The 24272-nt window shown below is 38.1% G+C and overlaps 1 protein-coding gene across 4 annotated transcripts in view; it reads right to left on the reverse strand.

Moving 5' to 3' along the window:
* DACH2 (dachshund family transcription factor 2) overlaps nt 1–24272 on the reverse strand; it is a 263656-nt gene that overhangs the window by 72289 nt on the left and 167095 nt on the right. For all 4 annotated transcript variants that reach the window (XM_048959136.1, XM_048959135.1, XM_048959137.1 and 1 more), the window contains one exon: nt 18556–18687. In XM_048959136.1, the coding sequence (XP_048815093.1) occupies nt 18556–18687 (132 nt within the window). The remainder of the gene's footprint in view (nt 1–18555; nt 18688–24272) is intronic.

Below are 24272 nucleotides of genomic sequence, written 5' to 3' on the forward strand. Positions count from 1 at the left end.
TGTTGATGATGCATAAGCCAGAAATAAAACAGCTTAACTTTTAGATCTTGAGCAGAGTTTGTAGGGCCAGCTGCCAAAATGGATAAAACATAAATCCTAAACTCAACAACTGCAGCCAGCAAGCAAGGAACTAGGATCCATATTCCAGTGATGACAATTGCTGACACCTTCAGTCCTCACAAGCTACACATTTGGGTGGTTTTATTTTTTGATTACTTAGTATTTTCCCATATTTGACAACTTACTGAAATAACCACTGAGTCAAATGCAGTGTGTATTTGTAATGTGACTGTAACTACCCAGTGAGTTTGGATTGATTTCAAGCTTTGAGAATGCCTTGACCTCCACAGCAGACAGGCAGCACTACATCACAAAATCAAATCAACTGAAGTTTCAACAATTTATGAACAGCCCAAGTTGCAGATCAAAATGTTGCATGTTAATTTTTAGTGACAAAAATGAACTATGTATTTATAATCTTTTCAAGAATTCCTAACATTAGAGGAACTCTGTGTAACATAAAGTATGGCTTGAAAGAATTAAATGCAGCCTGTGGCACTTCACATTTTGACATATGACATCTTCCTAACCCCTGCCAGCTTGAAGCAACTTGACAGAACTCACTGACATTGGACATTTTACTAGAGAAGAGAAGCAGCAAAATGCACGCCCAGCATCATCATATATTGAAGCCAAATGACTACAGAAGCTTTCCAATGTGGTTTACTGCCATAAGCCTGTTTCCTCAAAGAACTGGGAAGTGCTGACACATGCTCTTGCACAGCCTCAACAGTTGCGTCAATATGGGGAATACTGGAGAGGTATACACTAATTCTAAAGATGCATGATTTCAAACTAATTACAGACTTCCAAAAAATTCACAGTGCTGCCAAAACCTAATTCACATAAAAGGTCAGTAGTGAAATGTATGGTGTTTCATTTAATTAACAACAAGCAAAAAAACCCTTAAACTTCATTAAAAGCCAACTTCCTTCAAAACTCACTTTCATTTTTGCTCATACTAATAACCAAATATATACCTTCCACATCACATGGACATCTTCCATGTTTAGTCAGTTTTGATTTCCAGAATATATTTCTTCCTCATCAAGCCTAGCCATCAGGTGCTCCCAGCCAATCTCTAGTGAAGTACTTCTCAAAGAGAGGTGACAGCTTTGCACTGGTTTCTTTAAGGAGCAGGATCAAAGCCCTAGAACTGACCAACAGTGCCAAATAAACTGTTCAAGAAAAAGCATCCTAAATTCATCACTGACTAAGAGATAGTCTAGGCCTTCAAATGAGTATTTATCTAAGGTATACAAAGCTACTAGCCATCATCCGAGCAAACATTATTCAGATGTTGATATTAATACTAGATAAAAGGAAAATATTTCTCAAGAAGAAACAGTGAGAGGTTTTAGCAAAAATATGTAGTAACAGAATGCCAAGCTGAACTTAAAGAAGCTCGAGGTTTTGGACAAGATTCATTTCTGCTTATGATAGAAGTATGCACCACCTTGATTATCGTTTAGAAAAATATTGACAGCTTGCCTTCTCATACCAATGCCTAGTAACAAATTCCAAATGTTTTGTCACATTTCTTGTGAGCAATGCCATCTGCCAGAGGTGGCATTTCATGGCTGTTTACCCTGACTCCCTCCAAGAATTCATCTGCCACTATCTAATGCTGCCTGAATAAAGGGGATTAAGACTCTGATGCAACAGAGACTATTGATAATTTGGTATAATTGGGAAGAAATGAAGATAAATGAGGTTGAGGATGGAGAGGCAATTAGTTGAGCTGCCTGTACAGCTGTGTTCTCGGCCTAGCTCCCCTGGCCTTTTCTTTGGTGAGGTATGTGCAAATTAAACATAATGACAAATACACTCTTCCCAGAGGTCCTCAGTTTGGGAAGCTTGAAGATATATTTTCAGTTCTGAGATTCGAGGCAGCTTTCAGTTAAGAAGCCATGCTCACTGTCGAGATTTTAAAGAAGAAGGCAGTTTCTAACAGCACACCTCCAGCACAGCTCCTGCTTCAAAGCGCTGCTCTTCATCTGGGAGCAGCACAGTGTGACAGCAACATCCACCAAGAGGGTGAATGCCTCACTTCAGTGTCACAGAGACCTGTGATCACTACACAGCTCGAAACATCTTTGATTCTGAAACTTGGCACCTCATTCGGTACGTACACTCTATACACTTAATCAGTCAAACAACACCTGCAGAGCATGATTCCCTTGAAATGTGGGTTGCTTAGAGCCCAGCCCCAAACTCCTCCAGTGAAAATTTGACAACACATAGATTATTCTATGGATGATCAGAAAGTGATAGATTTTTAGCTATGAATTCAATAGGAAAAAAAATAAAATCCAGGTATGAGCCTTACTTCCAGACTATATTATTCAGGTAAGACCGAGTAATCAAGCCCAAGTACACTGAAAAGTGTGAACATGGCCAGATTACCAACCTCCAATTCAGAAGGCATAAATCTGGGTAGTCTGTACTTTCTGTAGCTAGCAGTTCTTTCTAATATACTGATATCCATTCACATATAGCCACCTAAAACTATGCACTTTTTATAGTTAAACATAAGCAAACAGAGTTTAATATAAACAAACATTTACCACAAGAATTGTCACTGTATGAGTCACAAAAGAATCTAACATAATTCTTCATAAAGACCAAACAAAATCATGTACGGTTGCAAGATCTTTTTTAGAAAGAAAACCAATATTCACAGAAGCAGTTCTGGCTTTCTGACACGTTTTCCTAACTACAAACCACAAATGAATTTTCTGCTTTCATACATGGGTGCTTCTAACTGAACGAGATCTTAGATGAAAGACTCTTCACATAAATTTCACTTTTTCCTACATCCATATAGCTTCAGCTCTTGAAAAAAATATATTCTAGAGAGAGTTGAAAACTGACCTTCACACAAAGGCACAGTCGAGATCCTACGCACTGAAGAAACTTCACTGAATTTTGGAAGAAAAATGTGAAATACTTAAAAAGTACAAAAATTTAATTGATCTATTTTGAAACAGGAATTTTCGTGTGAGTAGCTCATTTGTACTGTACAGTTCTTTGGCATATTCTCAAAGCTGAAAGCAGCTGAATTTATCCCTTTTAAAACTCACAGAATTTATGCAAACTACAACGTCTCCTTAAGACATTTTTTGCATCTGCAAAACCTTTCTCTGTCTCAACACTGAACTCCTCCCTACTACCTAAAGGTTGATCAAAATTCCCGTTTGCCCTTATCTGAAGTACTTTCTCATTTTGGATTAGGTTTCTACAAAAGACTAAAAATAGCTTACTTCTTATGAGGCAAACATGTCCGCAGTACAGAAGAACATAAGTATTTTTTAATTAAGTTAAATCTACATTTAGTCTTACAGAAGCTGAAAATTTGGCTGAGGTGACTGTTTCTTTATATAACCAAAGTTTTTAAACATACATTGCAGATTAGCGATTTTTTTTATTCCACTTCAATGTTCCAATTCCATAATTACACCTTTAGTCCTCTAGTGAAACCGTCCTCTCATTAACATTGCAAATGATCAAAATTATTTGCTGCTCATCTTCTGGCCTGACACTTAATCAAAGTATTCTAAGTTACTCTTTAATCTTGTGACTGACCGTGTGCAGCGCACACGTGACATCAGTAACACTGCACACAGCCCTGCCTTTCCACTGGCAGCAAATGCCCATGTCCTGGGCAGAGGGATGGCAGCAGTTCTGCTTCCTTCTCCCACCTGCAGCACAGCTGTGCACACTTACAGACACTGTTGGCAGCCTCCATCTCCTGGGATCACACAGGGTTGAGTGCTCTCAAACAAAGCAGAAATACGTGCCTCTGTGGGTGCTCTTGACGCGTGTCAGCACTGCTGTAGTCAGCAATGCCCTATCCAACGTTTTATTTTGCACTTCAGACAATTGATAAAACTTGCCTGATTTCTTTGCATCCCGTTGTGACCCTCATCCTTCACCCACAGCAATGGCAGATTTACCATCCACAGGAGGGAAAAGACCAGGGAGAATTTCAGGAAGGGCAGGTACTACAACACAGTGGGGAAGCAAATCTGAAAAGCGATACACTTAGGTATAAGCAAAGGGAGAACAAGCATCAAAACTCTCCTGACTTCAGTGGGTTATGGGACACTGAGAGCATGGTAATTTCAGTAATGCTACAACGACTTTCAGGGAAGCAAAAGGAAGTTTCTGACTGAGGAAGCTAGGAAACAAAGGAAAGCCAAGGGATAAAACAGAAATAAGCAGGCAGAAAGATTTCACTCTGCCATGAATAGGACAAACTGCTGAAAAGGAAAAAAACTATTTTCCATGTTCATCATACTGTTTTCCCTCTTCTGTGTTAAAACACTCATGTAAGTCTTTCCTCCATACAGCCCTTCATCAGAGATGGGGGCTAATTCTCTTTAAAACAAAATCCTGTCCCAAAGTCATGACATGTGAAAGGCACATTGCTACTGCAAGAAATTTAGTGAAGCCCTTTCTGAGAAATTACTTGGTAGTTTTATCAAATGCCTTCACTGTTTTTCGGATGCCTGTTGTTACAGCTGTATTATGAGGCTAACCACAAATTCTGCTCGTCACTTCTCAGTTTAAAACTTCAGACACATCCAATTAACATATCAAAAACCAAGGAAAAAACTCACCTCTTTGGACTGCTCAAGCTGTTTATTTATTTGTATACTACTTAAAGCGATCACTGATCTTTCCATTTCATAATGACACGCTGCAGCAGTATTATATAACATTTCTAAAGTTAAAACAACAGCATTACGATAAAGATAGCTGTGATTTCTCAAAAATAAAACTGTAAGGCCATCCTCTTTATCTAGTCCGTGTTCCCACCACATACCCTTGTGTGCTGCTACCAACACACTTAACATATCAGATTTAGTCACTGAATTCAGAACATGCTCAACTGCAAACTTACCAAGGAGAGGAAATATTAGCGTATGCAAAAATAATACAGTGACTGCCAGTAGCCCTTAAAAAATCATTTATCTTGATGCCCAGAAGTTCCTTTTTTGCTGATTCAAACTAAGGGAAATGATTTTCTTGAAAAGCAAAGAAATTGGCTTCAATGAACATTCCAGGACAAATCTGCAAAAAGTGGATTAGGGAAGATGCAATTTCAAATGGAACGTTAAACTGGTAATTATTTAAGTAATGCCAATAGTATTTAAAACAGTTTTATACCAACCACACTATTAAGACAGAGGGGAAATAAATGCCTGGAATCTACACTCAAAATAGATAAACAAACAGCAAGGGAAAAAAAAAAGGCTTAACAAATGATGATAAAAAGGAATGAGCTTACAGAAAATAAATGGCACTTGTAGATGATTAAATTTTGAAGGTGAGCTATTGTACCACTGCACCAGCCATTTATTTTAGTGCCACAACTGCATATAATTTTTTTTTTAATCCGAACTGAAGATTCAGTACTATCTGATGACTGAGACTTTCTATTTATGTAGTACAGGGGCAGGGTTTAGGCTGTAATTATTCAAGGCAGTTTCAAAGAATGAAGAGTTTTTACTAAGTTGGACAGAAAACGAGTAGCAGACACAAGCAATAGAACAGTGCAAATACTTCTGCTACAGACAGAATCCTAGGGTTTAAATTCAGCAAGGCTCCCAAATACCTGATGCCTACACATTTCTCTCAAACACCCTACTGGTAGTTAATATTTTTCTATTAAATTTCAATCTCTAACATAAAAGTGTTATTTAACATATAGTATCTATCTAAATATATTTGGTATTTATAACAATGAAATAAACTCTTAGTCATGCTAGTTATTCTAGGATTTTCTACAGGATTTTTCTCCCTGAATCCAGAATTTTACAAATAAATGGAATAAACTCAAATTTAACTTTCAAAAAACACATTTATTAGTAAATTTATTAAGTAAAATAAAATAAATGCAGCAAATGAGGAGGAATATTTCTCTAGGATGAAATGTAAAAATCCCCCATTTTCATCAAATAGATCAGAAAACAGAGTCCATAGGAACAGTCTATCCTGCAGACACTTCTTCCAAATACCTTTCAAATTTCCATCTGAAACACGAGAAAACAAATCCCACTATAACTCATATTATGTGCCTTACAGGGATGGGGTAAGATGCTGGCAGTTACGTCCCACTACATTGGTAACTGAATATGCAACTCACATACAGATATGCTGAAAGTCTCACAACTCTCACAGAATACCTCTGTTTCCATCCTTACAGAAGTCCAAGCATCTCCTTAAAAAGAAGGAATCTCGTCTCATTTTTATATTGTAAAGATGCAGAACAGACACAACAAAACAAGTCCTTCCGTTTCCAAGGTTTTAAATATCAATGCATGCTTGATCTTAAAGACAAGCTGAACATTTATGTCTTGTCTTGGTGATGAAGTTCATGAATATATAATGAGAGCAGAACAACTCTGCCACTGATTAAATGTCAAAAAAGGTTTTATTGTCACATATACTGTAAATACAGAAGATATACAACAAAGACTATTAATTGCAGATAGCACCGTACAGTTAAAAAAAAATGCATGAGCTAAACAGGAAATGTTGATTTTCAGTTTCAACTACCCGTATTAATTTACCTGCAGAAAGTACCTTCAGTTGACCATTATAGGCCATACACACCTATAAAATGGCCAAGTTCTGCTGGATGAAATGTTTCACATTTAACAACAGATGTTAGCATCTTAGAGTCCATACCATAAACATGCACAGCATTACTCATCTGTCTACCCAGTATCTTTATTAAAATTTATGTAAACTTTTGTGCACACTTCGAAGCGATGAATGCACAGAACAGCCATCCTCACAAACTCAGAGCATGGTCTGACTGCCTGCACTGGTTTTTCAGACAAAAATAAAACAAGATCTGGAGATTATAGCAGACTACAGGTGAGCATAGGTCAGCAGTAACTGGCTTCTGGGAAACATAAGGAAAGTAATGGTTTCACACACATATACATGCTGGCTATATATATATCTGGGAGAAATTCTCTCGCCTTACACAGTTCTGCTGCTGCCCAGAGCCCTGGCAGGCCCTGACCAAAGCTCTGCATCAGCTCTGGGATCTCGCAGGATGTGAATCACCTGGAGAGAGGCCAAGGGAGCATGGTCAGAACTGACCAAGTAGCTATAAAATCATCAGGATGGGGCACATTCAAAACAGCAGGTTTTTGTAATGTCAGGAGGGGATGACAGATAGTAGAATCACTAATAGTCTTTAACAGAAGACGTGCAGTTATAAATAAGGGAATAAACTGTTCTAAATAACTTGCAGAACAAGACTGCAACAAGGAAGACATAGTAATTGGAAAAATGGACATGGCAGGCAAGCCTCAACTTAAGCTGGACAACCACGTCAGACATGATGCTGGAAGAGCTCCTGCTCCATTAGGAACGTGGACAAGGAACAAGCCTTGATCTCTTACGGCACTGAAAGCTGTGCCCTGCAGCACAGAGATGAGCTCAGGGGCAGTGTCACACTGCAAAGGCCCTCCTGAACTCACCAGCCAGGGCTGAACCAGATCTGCATGCTGCCACATCGTACAGCACACAGAGTGCTCATCTACAACACAGAACCATTAGCCTACACATGTTCTTCTCCTCAGCTGTAAGAACAGGTTAGGTAAAGCCCCAGCTATTCCAACCTAAAATCATTAGGTGCATCTTACTGCTCTTCTGAAGATGAAATGTGCCTGGAAAACCAAACAAACAGAGTAGCCATCCAAAAACATATACCAGTTACCTACCAGGTAACATAATACTAGTTATGTTTCCAAGATAATAAACATTTTAACGCAGCATCTGTAACACGTTGTAAAAATCCACAGCATTTTTCTTTTAAAAAAATCACAGATTAATTAATTATTTCAAGTGCATGATGCCAAGCAATTTTTTTTTTCCGTGACTAAATGGACCACAGTTCAGTATTTTTTAGTGATCCAATTTAAATTACACTCTCATGAAATTAAGAATTTGAGACAAAGATGTTGCAGTGAGGAAATTAAACATTTCCAACACACTCTGGTGATAAAAGTACATTTACCCTTGGCTAGCGACAACACTGCTGGTCTGCCATAATTGCAAATGGAACAATGTGATGAATTGCTGCTGCTTATATACAGTTAGTGTTATATACAGTTAGTATGGGTACTTCAGGTTGTGGGGTTTTTTTGCTTTGTTTTTTTTTTTTTTTAAAGGAACTAAAATACAGACTACCCACCTGTATCTATTTTTAGTTTGGTAACGACTGTACTTGCTAAAATTCTACCAAAATGTCACTGACAGCTTTGGATTTCAGCTTTTTTTAAAAAGCAGAATATGGAGCAGAAAGCATAACCTATTATGCAAGATTGTCAGATGCCTATTTTTAAAATCATAGATATAAATGCATAATCCTGATTTTATTCTGGATGAAGACCTTAATAAAGGAAAGCAAAACCTGATACAACTATTCAAGTTAGCCAACGTATTCTATAAAAAGTAATGTGGTTTTGAGTTATGCATGTCCTGCTTACCCATATAGTTCCTGCTCCAGAATTAAGGAATGTCTCTCACTTGGTGGGTGCAAGTAAAGGCAGAATTACTTGAGCCCACTGTGACTTCTGTCTCATCAAATTCACAAATCAGCTAGACATTTAAACAGCACCAACTGTTGCAAGTAAAACTGCTATCAAATCTCAGCTGTAGAAATGTCAGTTTAGGGCACTCTGCAAAAATCTAGTGCTGAATCCTTAACAAAAAAGAACCCTTTTTTTTCCTTTTTTTTTTGGATTAACATTACTCTTTTGAGAGAAAGAATATTCCAAATGATTGCATTACAAACATTTATAGACTCAAACATAAATTAAATGTATGTTAGGGTATAAAAAAAAAAAATCTGGTTAAAATTTTAATTCATGAGAGTCCCACTGTTGGCTGCTGTCCCACTATCAATGCCATCCTTTGGGGGACTCTCGGCATGTGGCCTGCATCAAAGGTAATATCCCCCTTTTCATCCTGACTTAAACAGGCCTTAACAAGAAAAAGAATTTTCCAGACTTTAAAAGGTAACTAAAATATTCTAGTATTTTTTATAGCTAAAACATAATTGGTGAGAGACTGAATTTGACTCCTTAATATTAAGGGTGACAGTCATCAATAGTTGCTTCTCCTACAATACCAGAATTCCTCCCATACCGGATTCTTTGCACCCTTAGGTACTAAAACTGGAAATTAAACTGCACAGATCAAGCATGTTAGCAAGTGTTTAAAAAAGGATGTTACATTGTGCCCAACGATAGGCAGACAAGATTTTATTTAAATAAAGTACATAAAGGATGTCCCATCCCCAACAAAAAATAAAAAATTAGATATGCCTGACAGATGGCACTTTACTATTATTGTTTGGTAGCACTATGGAAAATCTGAGGAGAGACAGGCATGCTTTTTAGCAGTTTGGGCAGCCAAAATTACCTGAGTTCAGCTAATCACTAGTTGATGGTTCCTGCTCCCAGGACCAGTTATGCAGAAACAATGCTTTGATCCAACAATGATTTACCATAAAATGCAAATAGCATTTCAGAGAGGTAATCTGGAACCACGCTCTTCTTTTTCCTTCCCTCTTCCAGTAAGCACCAAGATCAGAAAGTCAGACCTAGCCCAGACATGCCTCCTCACCCTAAGTCTGCAGCAGCTCTGCATCCAAAGACCAGGACAGAACTCATAAGAGCCTGTCCTACAGCAGATGCAGGGACTTCCTAAAACATTTAAACTAAAAAACCCAATGCGGCGCTATAGGCTTGAGGACAAGTGGCTGGATGACTGTGAAGAGGAAAAGGACCTGGGGGTGTTGGTTGGTGCTCGGCTGAACACGAGCTGACAGCGTGCCCAGGTGGCCAAGAGGGCCAACGGCATCCTGGCCTGCATTAGAAATAGTGAGGCCAGTAGGAGCAGGGAGGTGATCATCCCCTGTACTCAGCACTGGTGAGGCCGCACCTCCAGTGCTGTGTTCAGTTTTGGGCTCCTCACTACAGGAAAGATGTTGAGGCCCTGGAACGTGTCCAGAGAAGCGCAACGAAACTGGTGAGGGGTCTGGAGCACAAGTCTTATGAGGAGCGGCTGAGGGAGCTGGGATTGTTCAGTCTGGAGAAGAGGAGGCTCAGGGGAGACCTCACTGCACTCTACAACTTCCTGAAGGGAGGTTGTGGCAAAGAGGGATTTGGCCTCTTCTCCCAGGCAACGAGCAGGACAAGGGGCAATGGCCACAAGTTGTATCAGAGAAGGTTTAGGTTGGACATGAAGAAAAACCTTTTCTCTCAGAGAGTGGTCAGGCACTGGAATGGCAGCCCAGAGAGGTGGTGGAGTCGCCATCCTTGGCAGTGTTCAAGAGGCATCTGGATGAGGAGCTGCAAGATATGGTTTAGTGCTTGTGGTAGCAGGGTAATGAGAAGACGGTTGGACTAGATGATCTTATAGGTCGTTTCCAACCTTATGATTCTGTGATCCCAAGCTTGGTACATTTCTGTTAAGCACTGCTCCACACACAGCCACAAAGATCTTTGTTGCAGAGGAACATTAAGATCTCATCATAACAAGGGACACTTTAACAGCCTGCTTTCTTCCTGCAAAGATTAGATTTTAACCACAAATACCTGCTCCTAGTAACAAATGTGAAAATTATAACCAGGGAGAAACGTACGCTTGACTCCAGAGTGGCCAAAATGATTTATGACATCAAGACATGGTGAAGACAACTGATGCTCTGAAGGGACTATGTGAGCTCAGCCTGCGCTCACATGGTCTATGCTCACTCCTAATTACTTCATTTGTGACTGTAAAAGTGTTTTAATGGACAAAATTAATTATTTTAAATAATCCTTCTGAAATATGATATACATTTTAATTCTATGCACCCTGTCATTAATTAAAGTTCTCTACCTTTTGGTGCATCAATTCAAAGATTATATCAGTGACAAAGCAACAATTACAAGACAGTTTATTAAAATTAAAAATGAAGTGAAAAGGTTAATGTACTTCTGTGGATACACTCAAAATAATGCTAACATGTTTTCATTTGAGTTTTTACTAGAAATTATTTTTGAACTCTTCAAAAACAATCTCTTTGTTCCAGGAACACACTTCCTGTCAATAAAATGAAAAATGATATAGATTTAGGAGGATAGTGGTCTCAGCATAGCATCTCTCATATTATTATTCCAGTATCATCTGTTACAAAGTAAGACCAATTCCCACATCTAATTACAAACAGGATTTCAGAGTCATTAAACAAAATACATTTCCATTAGTGCTGCTGTAAGAAGATAGGGGAAAAAATGAAGATTAGTTCATGCTGCACCTCTGTTTTTCAAGCTTTGAAGATTTAGACCTCTGCACTTTGAGACTATAAATTTGTAAAGGATCTGAAAGGTGACAGACATGTGAAAGCTCTCAATTCTGTGCAGTTTGGCCATACCATTTGCATTTTGTCATTAGTTTATCTTTCCCTGCACTTACTTCTGATAGTAGATATGGCAAGAACCTAGAGAGGTTGCTTATGATTATGCCATGTACAGCCAGAGGTATTAGGAATTTTTTTTTTAGTAGATACGAATCCTGATTTTCTGTATTAATTTTTTCTTCCAGAAAAACTTAAAAATTATTGTAAGTCATTCTGTCTTTAGATATATATATATTAAAAAAAAAAGTACTTTATGCTCTGAAAAAGCGGAACAGTTCTCAGACTTCAAATAAGATAACAGCCAAAATATACCGAGGAAACAGACTGCGTGATACGTTGAACTGTCGAAACACAAAACTTACAAGTATATATGTTCTCCATCCATAATCATTTACTAACATCGAATTGCAAGGTATTTGTGGAAAAATATACCCTTGTGAATTGCCCACTCAAAAAAGCAGTCACACAAGCCATAGTTTTGACACTTGACAGGAACCTTTCTAAGAAGTACATTTGTAGATTTGCTTGGTCTTTAAGATGAATTACATTGGTTGATTTAGTTAACTGCTTATATAAACACCAGTACTCTCTATCATGTGAAAAAATTATTAAAAAATATCCAAAAAATAAATTCCTTTTAAGTAAAATGATGCACCAGTTCCAGACAAAAGTGCAGATAATTCCATTTTAAGAAGTTATCCAAAGTTACATTTGTTATTTTTAAAACTGCAGACAAAACTGCTTCATATTTGAGAGCTGGGTGTCAGTCACTCGAAAGATAACAGAGCAGAAACTACCCACTGATATTCACTCTGTGCTACACACACACGGGTTTGCCAAATACAAGCACAATCTTTCTTGTGCTTTACATGCAAAGACTGGAGGATGACTAAAAGGACTTTATGTAAGCGGTCACGATTAGGAAGAAATAGAAGTGACCTGGGCAGAATACAAACAAGGTATGACTGAACCAACCCAACAGCTTTCCACTTCCCTGCTAACGCCTGAGGAGCTGTGTCTAGAAACTGAAACAGCACTTCTAGCTTTTCCCTCAGAATTACCGCACCCTGGCTCCAAAGGTTCCACTCAGATTTCCTGCACAGAATGAGTTATCCTGTATCAGTCAGCAACCACAGACAAGCAGCAAATTGGTAAAGCTTTTCAGAGCTTGGTGCTATGTTTGAGTCCCTTCACCCCATACGCCAACAACTTCTTAGATACCACTTGCAGTGTGTTAAGGAAACTTCCCAGAAATGACACCTCCAAACCAGCATGTGGAAGAGCACCCCAGAAGCCACTTAGCTTCACTGATACGTGAATCCTATTTCAAGTGTTAAGGCCACAGGATAAACACTTTTAGACAAAGCTGGTCCTCACTGCCTATGGGGCCACAACCAGCAGGTATGCAACTGAAGAAATAGCACTGATGTCTCAATTTGTGAGATGCAATGGTTTAGTATTCTGGTAGGTCTGGAGTCAAGCTTTTGGATGAGGTGGCATAGCAAAAATAGATTAAACTTTTGCTCATTTCAAGCTGTATATATTCCTCCTGACAAAAGGAGAACTAAAGAGATGTGCGCCTGATTAGCTTTTCAACTGATTCTAAAAATATCAGTGATCATTTTGATTGGTTATTTTTCAAAAATGGCACAAATGCTTCGTGTTGTTTAAATAAAATTATGATATTTGAAACAATAACTCCCTGTTCACGTAACACAGAAGACACTTGCTTTAACAACAGGAAAATGACTTCATGAAGTCTGCATGGCGGTCTAGGATTAAAAAATCTGTTCTCTGCTCTCATCATTTTTACTCTTACAATAAAATAACAGCCTCGGCATCCTGCTTTTTAGAATAAAAGACCTACCTCTTTTGACTTTTCAAGCACTTGAACATTTTAAAAGAGAAAAACTAAAAAAAAAATGCTGACCGTGTAATAGCTGGGTATTCATGGTGGGTGGAGAACATGAAAGGTTACAATATGGATCTGTGCCTACGCGTTTCTTTTCAACTTGAGCAGCATCCTCCTGCTTCTGCTAACTCGGCAATCATACAGCTGACAGATTTCTGGGTTTTCTAAATAATGCATGGGATTTTCTTTTAACATGTCAGTGCAAAAGTATCAATTCTGCCCCTGTGTCGTTTGTGATGCTGATTTTCCTTGACAGCATTCCATTAAACCAATGAGTTTTTTCCCTCCTGATGGTTCCTTAAATATTCCTCTGAGTGATGTATTTGTGGTTTTTTAAACAGATTGTGAAGGATGTTTGCATTTATGAGAAAACTGCATGGCAGGTACTGAAAGGAAAAAAGGATAAAAAGATAACACTGTGGTTTTTTTTCTCCTACAAAGAGTTTTTCCTCTGATCCTCATATGCCAAAAGCCAGGGTGTTTTTCCTTTCTTTTCTGCCTAACTTAGCTCCTTGTTTGAAAATTAAGCAACAAGACTCTACATACAGAATAACATTTTGACTTCCTAAGGAAATACCACTGAAACACTTAGTACCGTTTGATATCTCTCTTGGGAAAGCAAAACACATTTATTAAATCATGCATGTTAACTCCAAAAGCCAACAGAAGGAAAAAACTGCTTTATTCTCTGCACTGAGGTTCTGTACAAACAGGTACTGTCACAGATTACCATGCACTGATCTTTCTTTGTTTATGCAGCTGTGTAACACAGCATTCTTAAAGGTAATCCCACCAATACTTTACTTCGCAGTCTATCTTCCACACTCCTTCTCTACCACATACTCTCATAATTTACCTGGAACCGTGTTACAAAAATTAAAAAAAAATATATTACAAAGCTATGACTTCAAATAAATTTCAAATTTCCCAGATAATCATATGCTCATTTCCAGAAGTCGCTTCACCTAATCTCAGTATTCACGATGACAAAACAGATGATCTTTAAAAACACTTCTGTGCAACTGGAGAGGTTTATTCACCTCCACAGAGCAAGAAACCTGGCAACGTGGCCGGGCTCAAATCAGTCTGCAGATACATCCAGCAGACCTGGCTCCAGCTGCCAGACTCAGAATCTTGCTCCTACTGAGAGGAATACAGAAGGCCCAACAACTGGCACACATATCAGTGACTTGCTGTGGCTGCGGCAATCCTTGGCACTCAAGGCAATTCCCAGGCATGCACGGAGTGCCACCAGCAGCATGGCTCATCTCTTGGGACTTCAGTGAACTACAGGGTTCTCTCAATTCAACCTTCTTTCACAGATCCTATGAGAAGATGAAGATGGACACAAAGCCCCAAAGAACGAACCGTACAGACCAGTGGGACAGCAGAGAACATACAGTGCTGGATTGCATGAGATTCTTCTACTGCCTGAAGAGCTTATTTCAACACTTCATATGATGAGTAGGAAGGTGCAAAAAATCTCTCTTCTACAGAGAGAAGGAGGATATTAATGTTCAAATGTCTAACAACATTCTTCACAACCCTGTGAACTAATGGATTAGTTCAAATAAAACCAAATGTACAATTTATTATTCTCGAGGTACATTTTTTCTACAGCTTCAGCTTCGTCTCTTGCAGCAAGTTGTTGAGTTTTTTTTTATCAGTTATTTGCAGTTCCAGCCTCCACCATGACTAATATGCAATAGCAGGAAGGAGGTAGGACCTGATGGCAAAAACTGGAAGCAAGAAAGCAGCACATTATTTGCTGCACATTTGCATAGGCACTCTTCTAAAATTCAGTTCCATGCCTGTAACCTACTCGAGGACACTCGAGCAACAGCTGAAGGATTACAGACAGATATCCTGAGTTAGAGTTCAGATTGTAAACTGACGGCATGAATTCTGACTTTATATATGGAAAATCCTCAAAGTTTGTATCATCATATGCACATAATGCACAGACAGTGAAACTGCCTAAGTGAAATTCTGGGCATTATTAAAGAAGCTCATCCGAAATGATTTCATTCTGGCTTTAACTTGGGATACAAATGGGTACTGAAATGGATATGACAGAAGTTCTCATCACTTTTTTATTACACTAATGACCTGCATATAATGGCTCACTTCTGAGAAAGTCAGTCAGTACAGTTTCAAGGCATATGACATTTTTTGTCCAAAACACTAACAAAACACACCACTCCACTCATCAGGCTATGGAAATAAGAGGCAGACACACATTCTAAACTGAAATATTTAGTGGTTTTAAATCTTATACTCTCCAAAGGAAGTCAACATGCAACTCCAAGGCAATAAAACAAAAATCTTTATAGCTGTTTTTCTAAAGTAAACTTGCAACTCTTCAAGTCTGTGTTACAGTAAAAAGAAAAAAAAATCAAAGCAAACAAAAGGTCCTCTGCTCTGTACAACTATATTTCTGATTTGACAGCTACAATTATAATCATTCAGACATCTATTTCCCACAAACTCTCAACAGCCATAACCTTTAGTGATTAATTATAAAGTTCCAGGAGCAAGAGTACACAGACTAATTTCCTAAAACAATAAAAGACAGAATTTCTCATTTGGAGCTAAATGAAACACGAACAGGTTGTTATTCATGCTGAAATCTAGATGCAGAGTCATGTTGCAGCCATTACAAAAGCTATTAAACACAACCTCAAATCAAAGAAACTGTAGGTCTCTCTCCTAAAATAAAATGTTTTACTCACTTATGAGGCTTCTGACTCCTTTGCTCCATTTCTTTTTCCCACTTCTTAGTAAAAAAAAAAATTCAAAATTCAATTTTGTTTCTCATTCTGCATCCCCATTGCTTTTAACAGTCATTTAAACTGTAACAGTCTAGAGCAAAACCAATGCTAGGGAAAGCTTTCATGCACACAATTGCAGCGGTGTTCTCTTCACATGAATCAATGTTTGAAAGTGTGCATCAACTTGCAAACAAAATGGTGACTCTTTTGAGGCTCTATCACTTTACAAAGACTTTTCTACAGTGAATATTTCATAACCCCTCAGCTGAGACAGTTATAATTAAGGTGCACATTAATTACATTGGATTTTTTTTTTTTTACACAGTCTGCCGAATTTGTTTAATGTAAACCTTTTTTTTTATTATTATTTAAAAAAAAGACCCTCCAAAGAAAGGGAGAAACACTGCATTACAAACAATCTGACTTCCAGCCAGCATTGTAGATACTAAAAAAAAGGAAAATTATGATTATTAGTGTATTAGTAGTTCTTTCAGTCAAGGATTTATTTCTCCTCCTGCAAGTGATGTTGGCACTCAATCCATAAAACACGTTCTTGGTAATTTTACTGCACGTGGCAATGAACAAGGTAAAGAATTGGAAAAAGATCTCTGTGTAACTGATACCACTTCTTTATCCTTGGGCCCCACTGCACCTTCAGTTAAAGTCAGTGGGACTTTTTCCAAATACTTGAATTAGTATTGAGTCAGTTCTGTAACTCATTGAATTGCTAAACTGCAGAGAACTTCAGTTTAATATGCATCCTCTTGATGTATTTTAGAAAAGCTGGTATGATATTCTCCATAAAATTTGTCAGTGAGGTACCTAAAATAATATTGTTACTGTACTGCAGATTCTCCACAAAGGAACACAAATTTTGCCATAACATAAAACACACCAAACCATGAATGTTCAAGTTAGCACGCTTTGCTACAGCAGCTTTTAAAAACCATAATCCTAGTCCCACATCTTTTCTGCTTGAAGCTTCCCTGCTTTTCTGTAAGAATGCTATCTTCTAGTCCTATCAGCATTCACTGAAATTGAGTAATTCACTTTGAACTACATACAAAGAACAACACATACTAAATATGCTTTTTCAGTTGTTTTTTTTTTTAATTCAATATGCACTAATTGATTAGGGTCTGAGGGGTGAATAAGAAATATGTATTCTACATAATAGAAAGCTGGGGAAGGGTTCAATGCATGAACTGGAAGCCAGATTTCTTCAATACAGATGAGTACACAAAATTAGCAAAAGGCAATATCACTTTTGGAAAGACTGCTTTGTGCATAATTTGTCATGAATTCAAAGTTATTCCTTTAGAAAATGAGTCTAAGACCTCCCAGCTGCTGCTTTATTGGTCTAATAAATTACCATTTCGATGGCACAATGCATATACACTATACACCATCCAAGCAAGTAAACTGCTAGAGTGGCTTCGCCTTTAGAGACACACGTGATGTCAGACATAAGTGAATGCCAGTGGATATCTGAAAGCAATGAGGGACCAGAAAATGCCTCTGTTGTTGAACTGATAATGAAAATAGAGGATGTGCAAGCTTCCAAAACGTAAAGAGCGTATTTTAGGATTGTTTGTGTTAAAAATACTGACTCAAATGAATCTGCCCTTATTATAATAGATATAAAGCAGCTTCCTGATACAAAATGGGTCTACCTTATTCTAAGTACTCTACACTGTTTGAGTAAGATCTATTCACCTGAAAAGGAAATAAGAATAAATAAAGAAGATATTCTCTTCAGAGGATTAATTTGCCTTTGAACCTTACTCTTGTGGAGCCGGGATTCAGAGAACATAGTTCAAGTCTATAATAATGGTTAATAATAGTATAGATGAATTTGTGTTTAGCATCAGTGCCTTATTCTCAATGTTATTCCAACCAGGTAGGCCATAACAAAGGTTTATTATGACTCCTTCATAACAGTGGTTTGCAAACATCTATACAGGGGAAGAACAAAACGAAAAAAGCCCAACAGCTGGTAATTTAGCATTCACTACTTCACCTTTCTCCAGCGAACTGTGGCGACTCACAATGAGCTCCAACAACTTGATGTTTTGGACACCTTCCATAATTTATAGAAATGCTCTATATTAGTGCCAAAGAGAAATACTCTGTTACTACAGACACATTTAGAGAAGAGTTTTAAATGCATGTACTCTTACAGAGCAATCCTTCAATACTTTTGCTGAAGGTGGCTGTTAGGAGGAAAACTGGAGGAATATGTGCAATGATTTTTATTTAATACTGGCAGTGGAAAGCTTACAAAATAAAAGAATACAAGAATTTGAGATAGATTTTGATTTTGTTTTCAACGGGTAAAAAGGTTTTCCCTCAGAGCTCGTGTGCACAGCATTACTTACCTGCATTAGAATTAAGTTCTTCATTTTCTGATTCTGTTCCATTTTGACTTCCACTTCCATGGAGGCTATTCATTGCCATAAGTTTCATCTTCTGTAACTTCATAGCCTCTGCCATGGCTGCTGCTGTCAAACCTGGAAAGAACAGAAATAAATAAAATGCAGCATCACATGGTACAACACAGGACTGAAAAATATGAAGATCATGATAATTCCTTTCAGTGAGAATAAGCAAGTCATGTAAGTTCAGTACAGATTCTTATCCCAGTTATGTAGCGTCATTCTGAACATTATCTTCAGGTCCTTTCAGTTATTCTAGTACTGCATTCTAAAAATGTATTTTCTAGTGTTTGTGTTTTTTGTCCCTTTTGCACATGTATAATGTAAAAAACTATTTATCTCACGTTATTCCTTTTCATTATACTTCTAAATATCATTTCCTGTCACTTTGATCACTTTGGCACTTTGATCTCTTTCTGTTTGACTTGGCTGCTACAAAATTTCCAAGTACACGTGTAAAATGTGATGTTCCTTAATTTCAACAGCCGGAAGCCAATTAAAGTGGAAAAAATAAATGCTGTGCTATTATGATATATATAAAAACACTGCTTTTCTGAAGTCTTTTGATTTGAATATTATTACCACTGGAAAATACTACATTGGAAATGCAAGAAACATACAATATAATTATAAACTCAACCTCACTTCAATGAGATATTAAAACCATTACACATTTACAGAATAAATAGGAGATTCTCAAGTGACTTAAACTGAATCAATTTAAAATAGTAATAGAGAAGGAGTAGGGTCAGGTTACCAGCTACCATCATCATTACATGTTTTTCTTAAAAGGGAAAAGGAAAGGGAAAGGAGAAGATTTCCCTATGTTTTTCATTCATGACTGTAAGCTTTTCAAGTTTTATAATTTTGGATTTTTCAATATGAGATAAAATGTTCTTCTGGACAGTATCAAATTAATTTTACTCTGGCTAAGATGTGATTGAAAATCTCACATGGGAAATAGAGGGGGATAAGGACCCGTAACCAAAGAAGATCCTTACAGGTATCATGATTGATTCATTCAGTTATGGATAAAACTAGCTATAGTGCTTTCCTCTCAGCAAATTATGAGTTGCTTTTGTTATCTCCTACAAAGCGCACTGAATGCTTCACATCAGCTATCTTGTAATTTAGTTCCACAAAAACACTCGCATTCACCAAAAACAACTTTTTTTTGGTTGGTAGCACATGATAATTCAGAACAGAATTAAATAATCTGCTCTGTATAAAAGGTACTGCTTACTGAGACATTAGACACTGATTAAAGTGAACTAATAATTTTCATATCCCATACTGCTGCACATCCATAAATGAAAATATTTTCTTTTAAAAGCTACTATGAATTTGACATTTAGATTAGCTGTGCTGCTCGTCTAACAGGCTCCACAAAGGTTCTCATTATTTTAATATGAGTTAAGTAAGCAAGCAATCAAGAGACTCCAAACGCAAGGGGGAGGTGTATGTATTACCATCACACACAGCTACAAACAGCAACCCTGTTAACTTCAGGAAGATATCCCTGATTAAAAGCAGTAAGTTGGAGATGATAGGTTATGAGAAAGAAGTAATAGAAGTCAATCAGTTCTGTTCTGCTACTCCCATCCCACCTAAAAGCCCTTCAGCATTCACCAAAATTATCTACATTTGCACAGTCCTATAATCCAAAAGCATCGATGCCAAGTCTGATGTGTATCACCTACACTAACTCAGCATTTGTTTTATTGTTCTGTCACTGCTACATGAAAAACCATATTGATCTTATTTTTAATATATACTAACTACAAATACACTAAAGCAGAGTCCAGAAAACAACATCAACTATTTTGTTTCTCAGGTCATTTCAGCCTTTACTTCTTAACAGTACTCATTTTTTATTTTAAAATAGAATTTTTCAAACACCCTTTGAAGTTCTTTTGCAAATGGTACAGGGTTTTTATCAGGTTAAAATCAAACCCTGATGTTTAAACTTCTGCTTTTAAAATTCTCTGGCAGACATCACTCACATTTAATCCATCAAAGAAATAATACATCTTAAATGATGAAACTGTTCATGCACTTTCAGAAGATGAAAGTCTATAAACTTCTCCACCTTGTCCTAGTGAAAGGAAACGGGATGGTTCTTCCTATTGTCTTTAGGAAGTTCGAGTTCATGATCACAAATCTTCTAAGGAATTTACTGCTTCCAGGGTTTCCAGGAACCTGCATGATTTGTGCTCCTACTTGCACTTTTGCTCCACATCCCAACCAATCCCAAGTGTTCAGGTACAGCCATCCCCAAATCACGATCAGAACAGTACTCACTCACAGCCTGTTCTCTTTTTGCTCAATAACCGCCTTACAAATAATCCGCATCTCCTTTAAAGGTTACCAAAATGAAGTCCAAACACACTTCTTTTTAATGCAATGTTTTATCACTTGTATGTACCCAAGCACATATGGATGAACACACAGTCCAGTTAAGTATTTTCACCCACATCAGTATTTATGCAGGTCCTTGAAATACCAGGTTACAAAGCTGTGCTTAATTTAAATATACAAATGAATAAATAAACTATTCAGAAGCACATAAACAGCAACAGAAAGTGAATTTTGGTCTTCAACAAAATTTTCAGTGAAAAAGTAAGGTGAGAAGTTAGCCAGGGTCTGTATAAAAAATACTTCTGAGCAGTTGCATCGGAAGCATAATGAAGACAGAAAAGGGGATTGAGGAACAAACAGAAAGGCATAAAAGGTCTCCAAATCACCACAATGCCACCTGCAGAAATTAAAAGTAATTATTGTCAGGCACTTCTGAGCTCCCTAACCAGACACAGCTGCCGTGAGGACAAAAGCCAAAAAAACAATGATATACCAGAAATCCATGCTGTGCCATCTGCCACACCAAAGTCGCTCTAGTTCAGCATTAAAAGTTTATAGAGTACAGCACAGTTCTAATGTATATAGCATGACAGTCTGAGGATGCTGAGTGGTCCGGATCAGTTACGGCAGATATGCCAGTACTCTTTCTAAGCTCAGCAACAGCAGCCTTTACACTGCTCTTCAGCCTCTACTAATCCCCGCTCTAACTGTGCTACAGTAAAAGCTCCAGAACTGTACTGTATGAGATATTTCAAAAACACTGCATAATCATTCCATAACTCTGAAAGCTAATACAACTGAGGCTGAAGTAGATGGTTTCATTAGTAATGGCACGGTACTGACTGAAAGGATGGAAGCAAACATGCAGCAAATCAAACACTGGCATAATCTCCAATTAAGACTACTGCCAAGGCTAATATTACTGAAACTTCTATTTAACTATTAAGAAAACTTTCTGCAACTGTCTTAGCTCCAGCTCACTGTGGCAAGGAGGGCTATTTTTCAACTGGCTTATCTGAAGATCTACAAAGAGCTGAAGAATCATTTCCATCCTCCTGGATGAATAATTAGCAGCAGCAGAAACACACTTCAGAGTGCCTCACATTGAAAAATGGACTTGCAAACTGCTGCAATGTGGACATCCCTCTACTTTCAACAAATAAAAAGGATCACAGAGAAAGCCTAAGGAGCTGGATCACACACTTCAAAGCTTCCAGTTTTTTCTCCCCTTTTACACTTTACATTTCTCTTCCTTTAGACATCTTTGCCCAGTTGTGCTCAATCACAAAGCATCCAGGAAATAAACTGTGCCACTTACTGCCAAATATGTGCAACTTCTCCAACACTAACAACAAAGAAAAGCCTGAGTCTCAGGTCAGCTGCAGCACTTTGCTTCCCAAACCCTGCCCTGGTGAGGGACAGCAGCTCCTGTGGGCCCCGCGGCACAACCACCAAGGGCGCACCTCAGAGCTGTGCTCAGGGCAGCTCTCTAGATATGAATCTTGATTACAAGTGCATAACAGATTGTGATGGTGTGTGCTCAGGCACACCTGCATTGTGCATATGGCAAAACAGCCAACTGCCATTAGTAATTTTCAGTCTGAAATTTCAGTTTTGTCAGGACACTGTGTACTCTCCTTTTGACAAGTCTGCATAACTCTGCAGCACAACACACAGATTTAGCCCTGAAATAACCCTTCAAGGACATGCAAGCCAACATAGTTTATACTCAGGTTGCAATGAAGTCAGATTCTGCAGCTGTATTCTGAGCCGCAATTAAAGAATGCTTTTGCATCACAATTCTCAACCCTAACTAGGAGTACACAGCACCACAGGCCGCAGCACTGCAGAGACCTGCTATTAACGGGGTGTCGTCACTGTAACTGACCTAGGTGCACTACAGGGCCAGACTCACAGGGCATGTGCTCTGCTCCTCCAGCCCAGGCTCCTGGAGCACTGGAGAGTCATATACACAAAGCTGTCTCATCTCCAGGCTGCAAACCGTTAAAACCAGTGGTTAATTGTTTACTCGAGTGCCCTCTACACAGATACTACTGAAGCTCACTCCTCCATGAAGTCTCAGGAATGATTTCAACAAAAACGCAGTTACACTGCATGGCTTGAAGATCGCAACTACAAGGCCCCTTGCGGAGCCCCCCAGCCCCATCATGGGCAGCGCTGACCTCACCCCGCTCCCAGCATCAGGTGATGAAGGGCACTGCCTGGGGCCCTGAGCACAGCACAACTCACTGAGCAGCAGATGCCTTCCTGGAGAACCAAGAAACTGAAACTCAGTCACTCTCCTGCACTGATGGACCTCAGAATCTTTCTTTTAAGTGAGTCCTTCATGTTTAACTGATGTCCAGCTACTAGAAATTGGATCTTGATGGTAAATCCAATGATTCTAAGCATTTCGATACAACTCTGGGTATCTGCTAATCTTATGCTCAAGCCATAAGGTTTTAGGTCTATTTTTCAGCTCCCTAATTAGTTAGACTGTGCTCCTCCTTCGTATTAGTTTGAAAGCCTTTCTGTCAAAACTGTGAACAAGTAAATTAACTAAAGGAGAACTATGAGTAATCAAATCTTGAGGTTTGCAATTAATTAAATGTAATGGTGAGTCAGTGAACTGAAGAATGGTCTTATATTAAAACAAAACATTTAATTAAATTAACAGCCAACACATTGCAATTAATAATATTCAAAAGAAAAATGAAACTCAGTTCAGCCTTGCCATATTACTTCAGTCTAACAGTCAAACATTGTGCATCAGCTTGTTTGTTATTTGCATTCAAAGCTGCTATGGGTCAAATATGATGTGCTAAAACAGGAATAATGAAACATCTGGTAGTATGAAATGTTAATGTGAGATACCATATTGCAAACAGTGAAAACAATTTTGAAACATCCAATAAATTAGGCCTTTGAAGACTGAAAAAGATAAGCTTTCTTTCCCATTTTCTTCAACAGTAAAATTACAAAATGCATATAATGTACTTAAAATTTTCAGAATGCTTCTATGAATTCACTAATTTGAGCACTCACATTAGAAAATAAACGCTTCTCTATTGTTGAAATGAATCATTCTTGTTTAGCAGGAGGTAAAACCCTGCCACGAACACGGATGTCTGGTAAACCAGTCTTGAATAAGATGTCTAAACGAAAGACTACAGCATTAGAGCAGTCTGGAGACATGTCTGAGCTTCAATTTGAAGAATACACAAATGTTAAACCCAAATTTATGCTTACGAGTAGTAACAGTGATAACGCCAACACGAACACAGTCACTTACACTCAAGCTG

The sequence above is a fragment of the Lagopus muta genome, chromosome 13 (assembly GCF_023343835.1).
Source record: "Lagopus muta isolate bLagMut1 chromosome 13, bLagMut1 primary, whole genome shotgun sequence".
Taxonomy (NCBI): domain Eukaryota; kingdom Metazoa; phylum Chordata; class Aves; order Galliformes; family Phasianidae; genus Lagopus; species Lagopus muta.